At 38.2% G+C, this 22,551-nt stretch overlaps 1 protein-coding gene across 1 annotated transcript; it reads left to right on the plus strand.

The window, feature by feature from the left end:
• Positions 1-3,431: 3,431 nt before the first annotated feature.
• LOC135720915 (olfactory receptor 52K1-like) lies at positions 3,432-4,376 on the plus strand. The gene has a single exon (XM_065243020.2). It carries the CDS (start codon positions 3,432-3,434, stop codon positions 4,374-4,376), a length of 945 nt encoding a protein of 314 aa, XP_065099092.2.
• The last annotated feature ends 18,175 nt before the right edge of the window (positions 4,377-22,551 follow it).

Consider the following 22,551-nt stretch of genomic DNA (forward strand, 5'->3'; position numbering starts at 1 on the left):
CACAGGAGGTGAGGACCGTAGAGGCCCGGGCAGCTCCGAAGTACCAATCATGTGGGCGGGACGGTTCGGGCGGAGAGGAATTAACCCCTCCAACTCTACCGTTTCCGCCGCTCGAGCGGGCACGGCCGCCATCTCCGGGAAGACTCCGCCTCGGAGGGAAAAAATGGGCACCCCTCTGATGCTGTAGAAGTGACGGGACCAGAAGGAGGTCCAGTGGATTCGGCAGAAATCGCAGAACACGACTCTGCAGTCTCCACCGGAGCCTCAACCGGCTGAGGATGAGAAGGCCGGTAGGTGAAGGACGCATCCTCCGTCCTACTCAGCGTAGTGATGCGAAGAGCGTCCTGCGAGCGCTTGACAGCCGCACCATGGCGGCGTTCAGCACTGCAAAGGCGCGGACGCCGTTCCCGTAGAAACGACAGTCGTCTCCGCAATCCAAGAGGGTTATGCTCTCACAGAGAGAGCAAAAGCTCTCCACGAACGCAGCCTCGGAGTGCTCGATGCCATAGCACGAAGACAGCGCTCGTGACCGTCACTGGAATCCCTGTACTTCTCGCATCCAAGATCGCACGGAGGAAAAGCTATCCTGAAAAGGACGCTGATCTCCGAATATACGAGAGAGTGGCTGTCTTTAAAAAGACACAGAGCTCTCACGTATCACTCTTTAGGGAAATCACTCTTAGGTGCTCAGCTGATGATGCGCACAGGGAGAGGCAACGCACACACTAAACTCAAAACAAAAAAGATGCAGAGCAGTGGAATACTGCGAGCGTCCGCTGTGTCAGTACTGCTTGTCAATCAACTTCAGCAACCGTTCCCAGAAGAGCAGAGAGTAGCTTCTCAGTAGCAGATAATGCCGGCTTTCGAAGCGAAAAAAGCTAATTTCCATATTTGCACCTGTGGCTTATATACGCACCTGGCGGGGCGGCGCCAGCATTATGCAAATATCTCAATGCCAAGTTCATTGGCGTTTTAGTAGAGTACGAAGCAGATTGGTCTCTCTAAGCGAGTTCCCAATTCGTCGGTCACGACGTGACGTCGTAGTGACCGACTGAAAGGGAACACTTACAAATCAAGTTCATATACATTAAGGATTCTTATGAAAACATTTTAATTATTATTTACATAAAATAAACGTAATACAGCCACACAACAAACTTATGAAAATATTTTAAACGTTATTTGCATTAGAATTTTTTAACGCAGCCACAAAATAAATAAATACTATCACCACAATGCTCACCACTATGATTTCCCTTATCTCATGTGTTAATATTTTTTATTGTAACAATTTATGATTTGCAAAAATAACTGTTGCATCTGTGTAGATTAAAGTGTGTGCGCGTTGTGCACGCTATACATTATGGTCAAGCATGCGCCCTTAAAATAGCATAAAGAACCACGCGCAACGCGCCACTGACTTTAGACTAGTTGTTTTGGTCAGTGGCCCAATTGTTTTTTGAAACTGCAAAATAGCATCAGGGATGGTTTGGGGCGCAACACGCCTCCTTTTTTGCACTGAACCGCCCAGGGAGCGCAAGTTCATTCCCTAGTTTGCCAACGTGCGCCTGTGGAGGGAAAAACCCGCTGTGCGCCGGTGCAAAATACGAATGATACATGCATCACTGACAAAGTCAATTGCGCTGGGTGCAAGATAGGGCCCAACGTGTTGTTCAATGTGGTTCAATTTTTTTCTGACAGTGTAGTCATGACCATTGCCTGAACAAGTTAATTGAACGAAAGATTTATATTTTGGGTGAACGTAAACTAAACATACTGTATTACTACCTGATGAACGTTACTGTGAACTTGTTCATTCTGGTGTTTGTGAACGGCACGCTCTCTCAGTTTAACGTCGTTGAATAGGGTGCCAGATTTCTTCCAGGTGAAAACCCAACTAAAACACACTGTAAACAGGCCTTAATATGTAGCGGATAAAACACCCAATCTGGCAACACCACCAGTCTTTCACCGCTTCATGCGTCAACAAAACAAAGAGCAGCATGGCACACTGACTCTGGACGCTGCTGAAATCACTCTCACATAGTTTAACATTAAATAACATCATATTTGTCCCAAATCGTTAACGATTAACATAGGCTGCTTACGCATATTCTGGATCTTGAAATAGACTCTGACTAAGCTTGCGCTATTTAATGTGCCTGTGCAGTGTGCGATATGCGAGTTGTCCTACACGCGACGCCTCGCAGCGCTTCTTGCCCGGTTTGCGACCCCCTTGAAGCACCCGGCTAGGCTTTCAAGGTATGTGCAAGCAAATAAACAAATTAAAAGACAGTCAATGCTAATGTAAACCCTGGTTGGATAAGGATTTAAAGTTGGATATGAAGATGCAATCTGACGCATTTAGTTTCAGTGTTAAAACTGATAAAATAATTGCTGTCTGTGATTCTATATGGGCTACAATGGCAATGATTTTTTTTTATAATATGGGAAAAAAAGAACTATAAATTTGTTCATTTTTGGAACTGTGAACTAGTTCAACATTTTGAAATATGAACTATGAACTGAACTAGGTTATTTTAAAATTTGTGAACTGAACTTTGACCTAGTTCATGTAGAAAGTAAACTTTCCCAACAATGGTCATGACACATGACCACTGAAATAATACTGTCAATACTTAATGGTAAATTACATCAATCTATTAAAAATTTCATAAAACCAGTTAAAAGAAACATACTGTATATCGTAACGGTTTTTAAAAAAGTATTTGATACAGTAACAGTATTTTTTTATTTCCTTTAGATCTTATTTTATAAAGAAAATTGAGGAAAGCATTGCATTTTTGATGACGTCTGGTCTGTGCCTGTAAAAAATCCCAGAACTTAGTAGTAGCTGTGGCCTGATGATGCAGATGAGCAGGGAGACTCAGTGGGAGCAGTGCACAGACTCATGGGAACAGAATATGGTTTATTTAGAAACCATGACGTGTGTCACACTTTCATTTCAGTCTAGCACATAAGACTGAGACTCAGGGAGATAAGAGAAACATATCACATTATAGTGTCATTGATGTGTAGGACATATTAATGGTCTAGGTGTTTATCATTGTACCTTTTAATCCTCCTGTTATGTATGCATTTGATGCTTATATGCAAGTTCATTGAACTTCTGACTTTTCAGAGAAAGCTTTTCTCTTCACAGCACTGTTCTGTTCAGATTTACATCCCAATATAACAGACCCTTCAGAATTAAGGTAAACTTCAGAAGCGCATAAATATTAGCCATATATTTAATTTTTATGTCACTGTTTAAACATATTTTTGATACCTTCTGGAAATGTGTAAAAAAACACTTCTTAAGAAAACAAATGTGTTCACTATGTAAATTTATACTGAAGAAAACAATACCTTTTTTACTTGTATGAACTTTATTTCTTTCAACAGAACTCTTTTAAACCTTTTTGTTCAGCATGACAGATCACCCTGCAAATAATATTACGTATACAGACTTTAAACTGAATGGTTTCCACAGCCTTGGAGAATGGAGGCCTTTGTTATTCATCCCCTTCTTTCTGATGTTTGTATTGTCTATCTTAGCGAATTCTACTCTGATATATTTAATCAAATCCCAGCAGTCTCTGCATTCACCTATGTATGTACTTATAGGTTTTATGGCTTTTTCAGACTTGACATTGCCTATGGTTTTTGTACCCAATATGCTACTTAACTTATTATTTTATTGGACTGAGATATCGTTAAATGGTTGCTTGATACAAATGTTTTGCATTTATTTTGCTGGATCATTTCATTCAACTTTGCTTTTCTGGATGGCACTAGACCGTTATTTTGCAATATGCAAACCTCTTTACTATCATAAATACATGGAAATTGGCAGTTTTATTAAGTTTGTTGTTGGGCCAGTAATGAGAAATGCATTTCTGGTAGTAACCATGGTCTCTCTGGCTGGAAAACTGTCATACTGTACAAATGTAATCGATCACTGTTTATGTGAACACATGGCATTGGTTCAGTTGGCATGTGGTGATATATCCATTAATAACATTGTAGGTCTTTTGTCTGCTTTTCTTATACCCACTACAGATTTTATTCTCATTACTGCTTCATATGTTGTGATTTTTGTCTCAGTGTTTAAATCTGGTAAGGGTCATTTAAAGGCCATTAATACATGTATTACTCACCTGATTGTTATGACGCTTAGCTTGTCTTCTGCCCTGATTGCATTTTTGTTATACAGAATAAGTAATCATATTTCTTCAAGCACACGTATATTTATAAGCATCATGTACTTACTTGTTCCAAGTTGTATTAACCCACTAATCTATGGATGGAGAACAAAAGAAATAAGACAAACATTTCTGAAGTTTATAAAAACTGGAAAAGTTTTACCTTTTTAAAAGAATTAATGGCTCGTCTAAATGAATTAATCTATCAAATATAATGCATTCAAACATCACCCATACATAAAACTAATGTTTGTCAACATTATTAATGAGAAAGAGCTACATTACCTATTTACAGTAACTTGCACTGGAAAGTATTCTGTGCAACTGTACGTAACATGTAAAATACTTGGTATTCATTTGTTTCATTTAACATTAGAGTAAAAAAATTAATCAAACCCACAATTTGTATTATTTGTTAAAAGTATAATCATTCTTTATTGCTAGCTGTTTTTTCTAGCTGAGTAATGATGTATTATTTTAGTAGTCTATTTTAAATCATGATTGTTATATGTCTTTTTGCTACAGTATATGGTATGATAAGTATTATATGTTTTTAAATAGTTTAAGAAAGAACAACTACTAGATAAGATTGGTATTCTGTACGTAATAGGTAATATTTGTAATTACAAAGTATTTGCAACTGTCATGAATAGGTTTTTTTAATGCCCTAATCTGGTTAACTAAAACTGAATTTTTTATAGGACCTTTTTACAGTTACTTGATTGAATGATTATCTTAAAAAGACTACATTTAACTGACTCTAAACTATTTTAACATACATCATTGATAATATTACTAATCAGTTGCCATCATTTATCGAGTAGATATGATGTATTATGGTAAACCATGGGTATTTTAGATTTGACAAATGTACTGAAGAACGTATTGTTTAATGGTTGTTAGTACAAAAATGTAATGAAATGAAACATAACATGACAATGCAATCACAGTGTAAAATCTGATGACAATATTGCTTTATATATGTGTTTATGACATAGTCAACAGTAATAAACATATACAATTGATAAAAGTTTACATTTTTTAATAGAGTTGCATAAGCAAAATAATCATGTTTTCTTCCCATAAAGGCCTTTCCAATATATCATGACACTAATAACAATTCAATAGCTAGTAATGGCAAGACTGTGTAAAGTAACTTTTAGCTGCATGCACAAGTTAACACTAGTAAAAATAACCTAGTGCAATTATAGGAATTTGTTTTAAAGCATTTTTCACATGAGAAAAGGGCCTCAGATAACAACAAATTCCAGTAACTGCACACTAAACCAGATTCCTATTTTTCTTGTTGTTTGTAAACTTTATTTCAGCACGCTTTGTAAATGTAAAAAGGTTCAACTTAATATTCAAAAACATATAAACTTAAGTGTACTCAACTTTGCTATTTTGAGACACCATTAATTTAAATACACTAAAAACAGTTAAAGTATTAGTGGTATTTAGTATACTTTTTCAAGTGATCTGAAATAATGCTTGAAGTAGAACTATACTTTTAAAGGCTCTAAGCGAAACTGCGAGACGTTAGTTATTGTTGACGTTTGAACTGTTTTCAAACAGACGGAACGTAGCTAACTCCTCCCCCTCCCTTCCGTGCTTTCATGAACACGCCCAACCCCCACCCCCAAATCCTTTTTGTCGTTTATTGGCTGGAATACTTTGTTTTGTTTTGTGATGCTAGGTTTGGCCACTTGTTGATATTGCCGTTTGTGAAGCCTGGGCTGTCTACAGAGATCGCGTTTTTTTACAGTTTGATCAGCGGACAGGCAGCAAGCAGATAGTGAGGAGATGTTTCCGGTATGTAACAAAAAATGTTTTATGGTCTAAAACGCTTCAATTCGCTTAGAGCGCCTTTAATTATACTACGGGTCCGTTGAATGGCTGGTGAATGTTCTGAGGTTTGCAGTTATTCTCTTGGAAACACATGGCGAACGTAGTTCCAGGCAGCTCTCTTGACCACGTTACAGTTCCATACCACTTCGCATAGTTAACTGTAATAACGGACTAACACAAACAACATGACAGACGATTTTCTGATGCAATAACAGCGCTGTTTGGAGACGCACAGAGGTAGCCTCGTTCACACAATCTCTCTCTCTTTCTCTCTGTGTGTCTCAGTGACTCTCGCTCTCTTTCTAATAACTTCATTAATAACTGCATTAGAACGTATTAACGGCTCAAGCCTCCATTGCCAGTTTTAAAATGACGTTTTGGATCAAGCAAAAGAGCTGCTGGATGAGATGCAGAAGACCTACTCAAAATAGCGATTTAAGAACAAAACCAGGCAGAATTCCTTTAAATATATAATATGATTGATGTTTTGAGGTGTGGTAACCATAGTACAACCAGAACAAGTGACTCCGGGCCGTTGATTTATTGAAAAAAAAATTCTACACCCAAGGTGTAACAGTAGGTGTAACTAATAATTAAACAGCCCTTTGTCAATTATTCCTTACTTAGTACATATTTTTTGTACTTTACACTTTTGTTTAGTTCAAATGTACTTGCTGGTATTTAAGTATACTTTTAGTAGCGTTATTTAGTATACTCTATTTTTACCTGCATGGGTAATTTTAGATCTAGAGGTAATAACAATTTGGTAAGGTTAGGTTATAAGTTTAGTACTTTTCCACTAATCTTGGAAGTAAGGATTTTCATCTTACACTGATGTATCTTATATATATTCAAACATTATCTTTCTAATGAAGATATGCAGATTATGTACAGCATGGGTGTCACAAGGCCATTTTTAGATTTTTAAAGTTCTTCTCAGCCCCCCTAAACATTTTGCTGTGTTAGCTCCGTAAACTGTAAACGGATTTGCGATCGCTTCAGTCCTCTTTAAATTTCATCTGATAATGGCAGATGGGGTAGACCTCGGCTCCTCCACCTCTTTAGTCTGCAACTCCGTGGCAGCAGAGTGAGCGTATTCAGAACTAAAGCAATCATGAAATTCATTCATGCTTTTTTGAAACAGGTTGCACATTGTTTCCTTTCATGGACAATGAACCCCGTACACTAGCCTTTGCTAATTCTAGGTTTGGAACTGTTCATATATAGGCCTATTCAGAGACAGACTGGGAGTAAAACCAGCCCTGGATTTCCTCCTCAAACAGGCCCCACCACCACAAAAAGAAAGCAGAATGCAAAAATGTATACTAGACAAATACGTGTAGGGTTGCCAACCGTTCCGTATACTATGGAATCGTCCCGCATTTGACACATAAAATTCTTGTTCCGTATTGAACTGATAAGGAACGCACTTTGTTCCATATTTTTTGAAAATCATTTCAGTGCAAATACATGACAGACACATAGCTTCTAATATGTCAGACGATGAACGAAGACCGCGCCATCTGGATAAGAAAACCCTGACGGTGCAGTAATTTCTCCTGTTTGTCTATTATCAGCATAGCGTTTTTAACATCTTGTAGCATCATATGGCTAGACCCTAGCATCATATATGGCAGTATAAAATGCATTGCGTCTATGGAGATGTCCCCGTAAACCACATACACCAACATGTGTGTGTGTGTGTGTGTGTGTGTGTGTGTGTGTGTGTGTGTGTGTGTGTGTACCTGGTAATTATCACGTTGTGGGGACCAATTGTCCCCACAAAGATAGGAATACCAGTATTTTTGTGAACAAAATGATGTTTCTTGAAAATGTGAAGTAGGAGAAGGGTTTCTGTGATGCTTGAGGTTAGGGAATGGGGTAGGGGTAAGGGGAATGGAATATACAGTGTGTAGATCAGAGGGTATAGATAACATAAGAACACCTGATGCACACAAACTGACACCTAGCACCATTAGAATTGTCAAATTCTGGGTTTTGATGCGAGTTTGTGACCAAGTCATGGGTAATTTGAAATGGAATGATTGTGCTCTGGTATAGCTCAGTGGTAAGGCATTGAACTATATGGACCCAGGGAACACACTTACTGATAAAAATGTATACATTGCAATGCACTGTAAGTTGCTTTGTATAAAAGCATCTGCCAAATGCATATAAATGTACAATAAATTTAATACATTTTTCTTTTATTTATAGGCTGAGGCCCCCTAAAATGAAAATCTGGTGTACCGACTGTCTGACTAAATGTCTTACTGTGGCCTGACCCTCTCGCTCTTGAAAGAAGTAACACTCACTAAAGCCTTATTAGACAACAAACACAGCCTTGGAAAATCTAAAATGGCAAGCAGGATCTGATTTACCAATGCAGATTGAAATTTTCATTTGTGAGTTTTCTCATTTCCCTTGACCTATTGTGCCCTTTTATGAAAATGTACAGTGAAGGCATGACGTAATTTGCCATAGACAAGTATCATGCCGGTGGTCAAAGTCATATTAACACAAATATACTGTACAATAATATAATTGCACCCTTGGTGATATCAGCTGTGTCTCTCGGTCCAGTCTGATCTTAAGTCTGTGCCCCTTGGGTACTATTTGCTGTGTTTACTGGCAAAGTATACAGGTTTGACCCTTAGCTATGAAAATCTAATGGGCCCTTGAGATGGGTCTAGCCAAAACAAAGTTCAGTAATGACGACTTTTTTAATAATCACCTATGGAATATGGTTCTGCAAAGGGCACCTACTGGAGAATTTGGCACCCTAAGAGAGGTTTTGTTTTTCCCAACTGCCTGAGACACAGCCTCATCCAAGTACTGTTAGTAATCTTGACAGGTGTTTAATATTTTAATAATACTTTTAAAATAAATTTGATATAAATATGTATTATATTTATAAATAATTAAGCCAAATGCCTATTTGTCTTGTTTGAGCTTTTTAATTACCGTAGTTTAAATATGTTTTGGCTTAATAAGACCTGAATGTCCACAAACGTAGACACCAAATATTTTTGTTGTTTTGGAACATAATACTTAATTCTGTTTAGCTGGAACCTGCTGTACACAAACATGGACAATTACACTGCTTCATGTTCTAAGAAAAATATTTGGTTATTATATTTATTGGTTCTTCCTAACCCCAAAATAGCTGGTAGAAATTTGAAAAAAGACAAACCAAATCTCAGATTTTTGGAGGTTAAACTGATTTTCCTTATGTTTTCCTACTTCATATGTTTGTTTTTATTACAAAAATAAGACTGTCTTCCAAAAAAAAGACCCCATAGGTCATTTGTACAATTAGCTTAATATGGCCTACAGTTAAGTTTTAAGCAGACGCTTCTTAAGCCCGAAGTATAGTTTATTTATGCTCAGTTAAATGCACAGCAGTATGCAAGGCCTGCAAGATGAAGATATGTGATGGAGCCAGTGTTGTGCCTGAACGAGTTCATTTAACGAAAGTTCATGAACTCGTTCATATTTAGGGTGAACTGAACGTACTGTATTACTGCCTGATGAACGTTACTGTGAACTTGTTCATTCTGGTGCTTGTGAATGGCACGCTCTCTCAGTTTAACATCGTTCAATAGGGTGCCAGATTTCTATAGAGCCTTCCAGGCGAAAACCTGGCCCATTGTTTTCAGCTAGGGATTGGGCTAAAGTTAACATCTTAGCCATGTTAGAAGTTAATAAAAATCCAAGGCACTCGAATATTAGTGAAAAAAATAAAAGCCTTTATTTAATCATGTCTTTAAAGGGCGTTTTGCAGGTAAAATTTTTCAACGAATTTGTGCAATTTGCTTGTTACTAATAAACATTTAAACTGTTATCCATTGTATTTTATGTTGTTGAGTATCACAAAACCCGAAAAAGTATGAAAAAGTACAGCGGTTTGCAATGATTCTCCTTTCCCCCACAACGCACTGTATGACGTCACGCTGGGGAGAGAATTTACCAAAGCAGCCTTGAGAGCATTGAGAATGACTATAGAAAGACGAGTAAAGTACAGTTCTGATAGCGCAGATTATTTACATAGATAGATAGATAGATAGATAGATAGATAGATAGATAGATAGATAGATAGATAGATAGATAGATAGATAGATAGATAGATAGATAGACAGACAGATGGATATAGTACAGAGAGATAGGCAGACAGCCAGATAGCATAACGTTAGCATATTATAGGTATGATGACAAAATTTTCAAAAACCCCAAAACTCTAAATTTATCACATGACTAGACAGAGCAGACATTCCCATTTGCAAAGAAACAAGGATTGTAAAAGTCTATTGAGTATTGAGAAAGATATGATATTTTTAATATTAGAAATCAGGGGAAAAAGTTATATATGGATGTCTATGGAATGTGTGTGACCGAAATGCTGCTTATTCACAAGTTTTTGCTTGTAACTTTCTCATTTTATCAGATATTTGCATGAAATTTTAACAGAAGGTAGAATTTTGTTAGTACTTTCAAAATAAGTTATAAACATTTACTGTTTTAGTTGGAATGGGCATCAAACTTTAGTTGGAATGTGCATCGGAACCATGGTTTTTAGAACGATACCTGCAGTGGACGTTCTGACAGAACGTTCACTGTAGTCTATTTATAGATACGCGACTACGAAATTTCCGCGGTTTATTTAAATACCTTCTCCACCATAGACTCAGAGTAAAATGTTTCAGGACCAAGATAAAAGATATTTATTTGGGTCCATCTACCTTTCATTAGAGACCAGAGCTTAGTGGAAGCACACCGCCCGGTTGAAACTGACACAAATGTTTAAACAGTTGCTGTGAATTAAAAACACCTCCGAGTTGAAAGTTAAAAATATCAAACGCTTCCGGTGGTCGGACTTGACCTATTAATTGTCGTATTTAGTAAAAACATACTACAACCTTGCGGCGAGAAGTGGATATTGCATGACACACATTTAAAAGTACTGCGTGGGCTGAAACAGATTCTTCGACCCAGAAATTCGACGCGCGTGCCCGCGATGTCAGCATTGCTACATATTATCTTCGTGTAGAAAGTAAACAAACAATTAACATACTCGTGCATGCTGGCTTGAGGGGGTCCTTGATCCTGCCTGAAGTGGGTGTAACTTTTATGCGATCTTCAGCACAAACGGTTTTGGCAGCATGTCTCTAATCCTGGAAGGTGAGTGAAGCACGTCACATCTGTTCGCGGGGACCAGCGACCCAAACGCACTCACTTTCTTACAGCCAGTAGCGGAATGGCAATCGAGAGAGTCGGGACTTTCCCGGTGGGTCGATCTGATAATAGTTATACGTTTCGAGTTAACAACACCGTCTGGCGGCGTGATGTGCGCCGGTTCCCGCAGCCCGCTGGTCAAAGTGCAGCCTCTCTGCTCAACAAAGTATATGAAAGTGCTCAACCTGTTCGGCGGGTCCAAACATGTACAGGATTTATAAAAATACGGTGATCAATGAGCGGTTCCTCCTCAAATGGCATAGTCTGTCGTGATGTAAAAAGCCGCCGAACGCCTGTTTATTACAGTATGTATGCGGTCGGATCCGAGTGTGCTGCAGCTGCTGACTGCTGCTGCGTATAAAATGATCGTGTGATTCGTTATAATCACATAAACAATATAACAAAGCATCCTTTTATTTCACAAAACAATATATTTGAGATATTATTTGATAGACTAGTAAGTGTGGATTAAGGATGTTTAAAAATCTCTAGCCTGGTGGTCAGGACATGAATGGATCAAATCAGCAGATTTGCGAAGTTTTATTTATCTCCACATATATCATAAATAATAATTAGCATGGTAACTTTGCAGTATAAAACATTATATATTTCCTACGATGTATATATGATTTCCAAATTATATACGTAAGTATTAAACAGCAATAAATGTCTCATCTATCTCTATGGCTCTGGCTGAGTCTTTCTCCACTTCTCCCCAACGTGACGTCATCGCAGAATTGCGTTAAAATAACCGTTAATACCAAAAACGTAAAAAAAGTGGTCTTTAAGACCATTTTTGAGACATTTTAAAAATTATACACATATCTTGAGTGATTTATGTACTCATTAATCGACAGTGGTGGTTAACCTGCAACACGCACTTTAATATTTTAAAAACAGGTGACACTACTGCACACCTACACGAAACGTTCTTTTGGTATTATTTGAATTTTCTCTAATATCTATTTAATATATCTCTAATATTTTCATAATATCTTTATCAGGGCATGAAATTAACACCCGACCACGCGCCAAATGCGGGTGGATTTTGCAATTGGCGGGTAACACTGTCAATCTACCAGCCACATTGGCGGGTAGCCAATGCGAATCAGTGGTGTGCGGGTCATTGTATAAACAACCCACTCCCGACCGACATTTTCAACTAACCCGCCCCGCCCGCAATTGTTCAAAATAGTTTTTAAACTCGACCGACTGACCGCGGCCTGAATATCAATAAAATATTTTTGGATGACTCGTAACCGGCACCCGCTCATTTCTTATCAACCTGCGCATTTTACCGATGCAAATTGAGTGATTCATTGAGAGGATGCGACTGCTGTTTCGCAACGTTCATGCGATTGGAAAGAAGATGAGGCACTTTCCTGACTACGTTTGGATGTGCGAGTAAGTATTAAATTGTTGGTGAGATGGGATGAGAATGCAATGCTGACGTATGCTACTGTACAATCACAGTTGCACAGATGTGTAGTGCTGCTGTGACGGATCAGAACTCTTGATGTGTAAACTTTAGAGAGAGTTGCGCTACTATGCCTTATACTGTAGTACATTAACATACATTTTGCGAATATAGTAATGAAAAACAACGTATGTGCGGCGTTTATGTGCGCAGTTTGCGCCCCCGCTGTCTCTGTGTGCGTGCGCGGGTATAAGGGAACTCAAAAGGGCACATCGGAGAGACGCGTTCCTAAAAGCATGCGTACATAAAATTTTTCTGCTCTTGACAGGGCACATATAAACAAAATGATCTCAACAGTATTCATTTTCTAATAAAACATTTCTTTATGTCTTAAGTGTATGTATAGAGTGTCAAAAACCAGTCTGTGCTGGTCTTAAAGAGACAGTAACCTCAATTAACCTACTTAAGTCTGTGTCATTAATGTTAATCAAACAACCTAAGACAAAGAGAAATTCACATTTGTAGCTCTGAAAAAAAATTATATTTAATTCATACAATAAAGACAGTGTTATAATTCACTATTCGGGCAAAAAAAAACTGGCTGGTAAAAAGTCTCTGTGGCAGGTGGATTTCTAAATCCACCTGCCACAGTGGCTGGTGGTCAAAAAAGTTAACTTCAGGCCCTGATCTTTATGATCAGTGGTGTCATGAGAGTTTCAGAGGATGCAGTATGAAACATGAAACCATTTAAAGCAACACTATGTAGTTTTTTTACCTTTAAATAATGTCTCTAAAATTATTCCAGTGATAGAACAACTTTTAACTGGACAAATTGTACTGTTGCTGCAACCTGAGCAGCCTCCTAGCTGCTACAAGCACACTCTGAAAGTGGCGGTGGAGGGTAGGAAACACAGCCCCGCCCCTCCCCCTGCCTGCAAAAGAGTGTCTGATATCAGGCACTGTTGCACTTTTCAACCACATGGGGAAGCTGTAAGTCATTTTTACATGGAAACTACATAGTGTTGCTTTAATAAACTCTTTCGCCGCCATTGATGACGAGTTATCTGGCAAAGACAAGTTTTTACACCAATCCATATTTCCACTGTTATGCAGTACTGTAGGTCTGTAACGTGGGTGTGCCTTAAAGAAAGCGAAGGAGAGTAGAATCCATGTGCTAAAGAGGTTTATTAAGTATATCCCAAAAGGGCAAGCAAACACATCCACAAGGGGCAATCCAAAACGTAATCCAATATCAGGCAAATGGTCAGGGTAGGCAGGCTAAGTAAACAAGCTGGACATACTAAGTAATAATCATCTGTAATATTATCCAAAGGAAGTGGGTTTATAATAGACAAACAGGAAGTAGGAAATGAAGCATGGCATGATGATATTTCAAAATAAAAGCCGGAACAGAACAGGCAAAAAAGTACAAAACACAACAGAACACGAGACAAAACCCTTACAAGGTCTTACCCTCCTTATAAAACACTATACGGATCCAAAAGAAGTAAATACTCTGTGTATGTGTTGATCATCGTTTTGAATCTGATCTCTAACAAAAGTGCAATAATCTCAGCTTTTTGTTCATACTTAGGTATTTCGGAAGATTCCTACCCTGTTCATTCATTTTAAATATTTTATGTTTATATAAATTTAATGAACAAAAATTTCTGGAAGGCAATAAACTTTTGTCTTGGTCTTCAGTGTAAGACTTTGAGTGAAAAGCCTAAAGATTATGGGGATGCAGCAGCAGCAGCATTTGAGTACAGTGTGACAACGACGTAAACACAGGAAAAAGCTGTCGAAAAGTGTCGAAATGGGAAAAAGCTGTTGTACGATACACTGTACTAACAGATTGACAAAAATTCAGAGCTATTGTTTTACAGACTGCCAAGAAACACAGAAAGAAGAAGTAAATTGATCGTTCATTCCAACATCCACAGACCACAGGTGGGTTGACCAGTTGCTAGGGTCACTATCAAGCAGAGGTTTTACTTTCTACTTAAACATATTTTTCAAGTATTTGTATTTTATCCATGTTTTTCTTTGGAAAACATACATTCCAAAGCATATTATAATAATTTTTACTCTATTACATTTCAAGTTTAGGTTACACTTTATTTTGATAGTCCACTTTAGACATTCTACTAACTATAAATAACTTTGCAACTACATGTCAACTAACTTTCAATAATTTGCACTTATATGTCAACTAACTGTCATCAGAGTATTAGTAGACTGTAGGGGTTGGGGTTAGGGAAGAGGTTTGGGTTAATGGAATGAGTAGACATGCACATGCAAAGATACTTATAGTCAGTTGAAAGTATGTTGATATATCATCACAATAAAGTGTTAGTAGATATTAAGCAGACAGTTTACTAAATCTCTAAAGATTGGTAGTTGATAAGTAGTTGCAAAGTTACTTATAATTAGTAAAATGTCTAAAGTGGACTATCGAAATAAAGTGTTACCCAAGTTTATGTTTTACATTTAATATTTAAGGACATTAACGTAATTTTACTCAAGTAAAAGTACACAATTTTAATGTAATTGGGTGTTAAATAAATTTTAATATGCAATATTAAAGAATACACAGTATGATTGTATGCTTTAGAATGTAGTGAAGTAATGTTTTTCCCAATACAAACATCCCAATTAAGCAAAGATGCTTGGAAAATGTAACTAATGTAACTAAGTATTGTCCACCTCTGCCATCAAGTCTAAATTTAATTTAAGCTGATAATAGTCAGTTTTACTGGCATTTTCGCAGCAGCCCCTATGAAAATCAGCCATTTTGTTGAGCTCTTGTGTGGCCACGTGGAAAAGTGACGTCAACCCTCTATAGCACAAATGAAGAGCCTAAGGGGCTGTCCACACAGAGACGCGTATCACTGTATACGTATAAATTTGTTATCGTATTGGCGTTTCATCCACACGGATCCGGCATTTTGGGAGACTGAATCCGCTATTTTTTGAAACCAGGTCCAAAAGTGGATAAATCTGAAACCGACATCCTTGCGGTTTCGTCTGTACAGCCAATCCGTATATTTTGTGAAGCGAAAACGTCATCACATCACGTGTCGGAAGCGTCACACGTAACAGCAACAACAATAACGGCGGACTACGTGATTGTGTTCGTGCTACAGAAGCTACTAAAGCCTACTAGCTTTATTACAGCAAAATCTATTGCTTCTATGCAATTGTGGTGACCAACAAGCGATAATGGACGACACCATATGTTGGTTATGCGCATGCTCAAAGTCTTCTTCTCCGTGTATAGTGTATATCTGTGGCAGAATTACAGCGCCCCATACTGGTCCGGCATATATACTACACCGCTTTCAGTCGGTTTCAGTGGTTTCGTGTTTACAGATTATTTTTTAGACCAATGGAAAAAAATGATCGGATAGGGAATGCACCGGCTTCGTGTGGACATAGCCTAATGCAGATCAGGTAAGTGATGTAACCCAGAAGTCAAAACTCAGGAGATGGCTCCCTCCTGTGGTGGGGGGTGGCACTCCAGATGGAGATACAGATATGACACCTTTTCTGGAACTCAGGTTGGCATTTTGTGATCAACTTTATGAACATTTTAACTGGGCAAAGAGGATTATAACCCCGGATTTCCACCGACTGCGGAACGGCTGCGGATCCGTTGCGGAACGGCGGCGGAGTCAATCGGTTTCCATTCAAGTCAATGTGTGTATTTCCACTGACTGTGCTCCGAATCCGTCACAGCTCCGGCCATCCGCAGCCCTCCGGCACAAATACGCAGAGCTTCTATTTTTGACGGATGCCGGACAGCTCCGCAGGGCGGAGCCATGACTTTATTGCGTGATCATACCTGAATTCGCGAGATCTCGTGTTTTTTTCCTTTGTTAAATCTTTGCAATACAAACATTACAAAGTCATTAATACAGAAACAACAAATAATAGACAAGAACAGAGCTAGGGGTAGTTACATGATAAAGTATATGGTATAATAAATACATTAAAGATAGAGCATAAATAAATGGTTTTAGCAGCTTTCTTATTTTTTGAATTTTGGATGGATATGATGTACTGCTCTGTCTACGCGAGATCTCGTGTTGTGATCTGGGCTGGTTTGTTAAAACGTCATAATTCAAGTCATAATTGGCGGAGACAGAACTAGGTATCGCGCGATCATCACGTGAATTTGCGAGACCTCATGGGTCCTCGTCACTTCAGCACGCAGCCGCTCTGCAACCAATACGGAACTGGTGGGTATTGACGGACGGCCGAGTGCGGAGCCGTAACGCAGCGGAGCAGATCTGCAGCCGCTCCGCAGTCGGTGGAAATCCGGCGTTAGATGAATCCTCTGTTGTAGAACATGAAACCATTGTAGCAGTCTTTGTTGTAACCAGTTGGTTTTTTGAGATTATGGCTCTGCACTATATGACAGGCAAAAAGTTTCAACACACTCTTAATCTTTTTCAATAAGGATTGAATGTTCTCTCTTGTCTGGCAGTGCCCTTTAAAAAGGTCCTAATATATACCATTTAGGTACAAATATGTATCTTTAAACTACCAATATGTACCTTTGAAGTACTAATATTCACTTTTTGGGTAAAAAGGTGTACCTTTTTGAAAGGGTGCTGTCCCAGTGACAACTTTTGTAGCTTTATTTCTGAGAGTGTACTGAGGTTTCGGACATACTATTCATTCGCCTACTACTTTTTGCCTACTATATAGTATGGGAGTATGCAGTTTCAGATTCAGGCACTGTTTATGTTAAAAAAAAAAAAAACGTTTTGCAACGTTCTGTTGGGGCTGATCTCATCCCCACCTCACCCCTCCATACGACAAACAAAATATCTGTTTTAAATATGTGCAAAATACATTTTGTAGAAAGTAAAGCTCAAAGTAAAGTAAAGTATGGGCCTTCTCATCCTTTCACCCTTCTCAACCCTCATCCTTACATCCAGATCAACCCCCTTCTTTCACTTTGAATCTCGTGGCCTCCTGCATTAGACCCGGACCAACCTGGCTAATACCCCATCCCTTCGTTGAACTCCCTTCCCTAAATTATACCTACGTATCTATTGTTGATACAGTGAAGATTTTAAAGTCAGAAGTCAAATACAGTGCAATAAAAGGTAAATAAAAAAGACATAAAAAACAACATCAGAAGACAGGTATGATATGACTTGTAATGATCTGTAATCATAGTTTAATTAACACAAATGTCCAGTAAGATAATTGGGCCCATGGTGGCGTCAGCTATTTCTCTCGGTTCTTTCTGTTCCTAAGTCTGTGCCCCATGAGTGCTATTTGGCATGTTTATAGGCAGAGCAAACAGTGAGTTTGACCCTTGTTTTAGCAACAAAAACACAAAGGGCCCCTGAGAATGAGTCCAGCCAATAAACATAGTTAAGTAATGAGGACTGAATAAAGCTTGTGGGAGTTAAGTTTTTGACAAACAAATCTCATTGTTTAACACAAAGTTTAAAGGCCTATGGCTAGGCATACAAGCAATACCTGCAAATTCCACATAGATTGCACAGATTTTCACAGAATCAGGACACTGTGATCTGTGAGCTAAAATAAAAACACTACAAACACACCGGACAAATAAGAAAAAACTTCAAAACAACACAACAAAACAGAAGCCTCACAGGATATTCCTTCACAATCAGCTCAAAAAGGTGTGTGGTGTTCCATGTGGCCCACTCATGACCAGTCCAGATTTTATTTTTTTATTTATTAGTTTATTTAACAAGCACAATGCAGTATAACATAGCTACAATTTCAAGCGGCCGATGCTCCACTTATAGGCTTCTAGACAAAGTCTAATTTGCAACCCCAGTCCCTGGTTAACAGTAAAGCAATAATCACACAAAAAAAACCAAAAAAAAAACTGAGACTGTGTACGACCATCGGTGTTCACAAACCTGCTTTTGTTTGAACCATTTTTTTAAAATTTCTTTGAAAAATGTTCAACCTTGTTTGCATTTCAGTTGGCAGGGTGTTCCAAAGCAGTGTACTTTAAACTGAAAATGTGGCCTGTGCAAATTTTGTTTTTTTCTTTGGTACTCTGCCATTCTTATAAGTTGCATCTCTTGTAGTGATCCCCTTACTACTCTGTTTTGATAGTAATTGGCATATAATGTCTGAAACAACATTATTTACACATTTAAAAACCAATTTAATAAAAGAGAAATTAATAAAATTTTCATAACTAAGCAAAATATGTTTTGTATAATATTACAATGATACTATCTATTTGGTTTCTTGTGTAGAATATAATGGCATTAAAAGCACAATCTATAAGATGTTTGCAATAAAGGGTAAAACAATTTAATTTACATTTCCTTCTTCAGTATGTGGGTTATGTAGCTGTTTGTGCATGTATAATATCTCCAAAGAACCAAAGAGTCTCAAACCACAAGATTTGTTCTATGTAAACGAGACAGACATGGCTTCCAGTTTTTCTGGCTCCTCAGTGGCTTTCTGCTTGGCTGGGTCCTCTTTGGCTTCCTGCTAGGCCGACACCACCATGGCTCCCGGTGTGGGCTGCACTGCCTTGGACCCCTGAACTGCCTGCACCTCTCTGGCTTCCGGTGAAGGCTGCCCATCCCTGATTCTGTGTGCCATGTGCACTGTCCTGGAGGTTCCTATTCTGTCTATCCTCCCATCCTCCAGGATGCACACCTCCCTCCCAGAAGTTACTCTGTTCGTTTTTGGTGCGAGGTCACACCTTCCGGGAGGGGAGAGTATTGTCACAGCCCCAATCTGTCTGCCTGCTTCCTTTGTTTTTCCTGTTATCTGGCAAAAGTGTTTTTTATACATTCAGTTATCTGAATGTAAAATTTAAAGTTTGTTGCACAACCCCCCCCCCCCAAACAATTTGGCAAAAGCCGCCACTGCTCAAGGTACTCAACACTGGCAGAAACAAAACAAAAACAAAAAAAGAACGGAACAGAAACAGATACTAAACTCCAACCCAGTAGTAACGACTTCATGAACTTCTTCACTAACAAAATTGTGGTTATTAGGGAAAATATCAAAGCTATGCAAGCAACCACCATTTAACCCAGTACACTGAACACTAGATTACCACATAAACAACTTGAGTCATTTAAAGCTACTACAAAAGAGCTCTCAAAATAAAAGATCATCCAAATCATCATCGTGTATGTTAGACCCTGTTCCCACAAAATTACTGAAATTCCATGTAGGGTCAGACCTGGTACTAAATATCATTTACTCATCGCTAAAACTAGGATACATTCCAACATTCTTCAAGCTGGCAGTTATTAGAACGCTCATTAAAAAGATGCACCTCAACCAGCCTTTGACACAATAGATTTAGTCAATAGACTAGAAAACTATGTTGGCATCAGTGGTCAGGCGTTCGCCTGGTATTTAACCAACCGCTATCACTTTGGAAAAGTCATGTCACTCTCAAGTTAAATATGGTATAGACACTATCCTTTTCTCGTTATATATGTTACCTCTAGGAGACATTAGGAAACATAACATGAGTAGGGTTTACAGCTTTACATCTCCTCAAATCCTAGCAAACCCCACCAGTTTTCTAAGCTAACAGGCTGTATTAGTGATATCAGTGACTGGATAGCAAAGAACTTCCTTATGCTGAACTACAATAAGACAGATATACTTATTATTAAACCAAATTGCTCCAAACAAAATATGTCAGATTACAAGTTGCCCATACTGCCCTACAAAGGCTAAGTGCAGTAACTATGCAAACACTGAAACTTAGAAAATTTACACCAGCCAGTCAAACACGTTACTGCAATTTTGGCACACACATTTCTCTGAAATGGGACAAAATTGAACCAGGAGACTTTGTCACAAGACACAACAGATTTCACAATGCCCATTTCAACCCTTAACAAGAACCTAGGTGTGATGTTCGACAGCAATCTATTTTTCGATAGTCATATCTCCAACGTCTGCCGCACAGCATTCTTCCATCTTAGAAATATCTAAAAAATACGCCATATGCTCTCTGCATTAGGGTTGTTACCAGTATGATGGTTTACCATGATATTACCATGAACAATTATCATGCCATGAACATTTGCTTATCCACGGTTTTGGTGAGGAAAATGCACTGCTGCGCATATTCAACTTCATTCCACGTGGCTGTTTAGACTCCATTCATACATGTACAGCTGAGAAAACATGTCAAAGCCAGAGGCTACAAATTCTTATCTAAATCCTCCGCCAAAAAAAGTTACAATTTACAGTATGGGAATACTTTGGGGATCCGAAAAAGGCCCTGCACATTTTGCTCTCCCATTTATGCTAGTCAACAGTTTGGTTTATTCTTGTCTAATCTAAAGAGAAAAACCTATTCCTTATTTTCTTAAAATGTGAGATGTGCAGCTTTGTTTTATCTTAATTTTTTTCAAAAAGTAGACTCGTCTCATACTATACATTTTTATATACTATATACTATACATCTGTTTTCATTTATTTTAGGGTCATTGTAGCTGATGATTATAATAAAAATAATGATTGTTTAATAGCAGCGTAGTATCAAAAACTACACTGAGCTACAATACTATACAAAATGTTTACTATATAATGTATGCAATCTTAACTACAGATCGGCTGCTAAACCTACCAAATTTTTACATAGCAGTGTTCTGTGATCACCGTCTCCCCTTGTCTCAAGGAAATCAAAACATTTGTTATTTTTGACAAGGTATTTGTTCCAGAGTTCAGTTTAGCCACTAGTCAGACCATTAAACAAACAGAGACTGGAAGTTAAGTTCAGTCCAGGCATTCATTTGATATATTTGTATGTTTACATATTTAAAGTGAAAATCACAAAAAATGCTTAATAAAATAAGTATGGCAGGGAATGAGTTAAATGGCCTAGCAACTACGTAACTTTCAGAATACAATCCATCACGTACTACGCAAAATTCTGGTAACTTAATTATCCATAGAGTATCAAAAGTATCTAAAGGTGGTAGATCCTTTTCCTACTTAGCCACTAAGCTCTGGAATGATTTACCCAACAATGTTTGAGAATCAGACACAGTAGATCAATTTAAGTCTAAAGACATAACTCTTTAGTAAAGCATTCACATAATTAATCTGGGAAATGTATTTATTCCCCAGTAGATCGTCTGTCTGGAACTGAGTAGATATTCAACCCTTATACTCTATGACACTTGCGTTACATGTGAACGGCCACTACGCTAATAGGATTTTGTTTCTCTTTCCAGCTCGCTAGTACAGTTTAATCTTAGCCAATGTACTCTGCAACTTTAGTTGTCCACCAATTTTTCTGTGTTTTCTCCTGCTTTTATTCATGTAAAGCTGCTTTGAAACAATTAAAGGCGCAAAAGAGGATGTTTTCGCCGACTGAGAAATCAAAAACGGTTACTGAGTTTTTTAAATGAGCGCATGCGTAAGAACAGCCTTCCTCCTTCACAGCTCATTTCTAGGGAACGCCTTCCAAAACTCGTGCACAAATATTTGAACACGAGTGTTTGTTTAACACCGGCATATGCTGTGTCGCGTGACTCGCATCAGTGGATTCATTATGTGAAATGATGATAATAAACAAATAAGACGTTAAAACGTTAGAACAGTCAACGCTACTCCCATTTCAACTAGCATGTAGCAGACTGGTCACTGCCTTACAACTACAGTACAAGAACAACGTCAATATACTTGAATAACAGTACAATAATAATTATTCCCCAAAGAAAGAATAATCACTGTTACCTGTCGGGAAGAATTTTGCGAACTGCGCGTCTGTCTTGACACCTCTCTGTTCCTTCATTGCTCTCCAGCGTTGAAATGTTTCTCCAATAACGACTCTGTTTACATTACGTTCTTCTG

This window comes from Paramisgurnus dabryanus, chromosome 8, assembly GCF_030506205.2.
Source record: "Paramisgurnus dabryanus chromosome 8, PD_genome_1.1, whole genome shotgun sequence".
NCBI classification, from domain to species: domain Eukaryota; kingdom Metazoa; phylum Chordata; class Actinopteri; order Cypriniformes; family Cobitidae; genus Paramisgurnus; species Paramisgurnus dabryanus.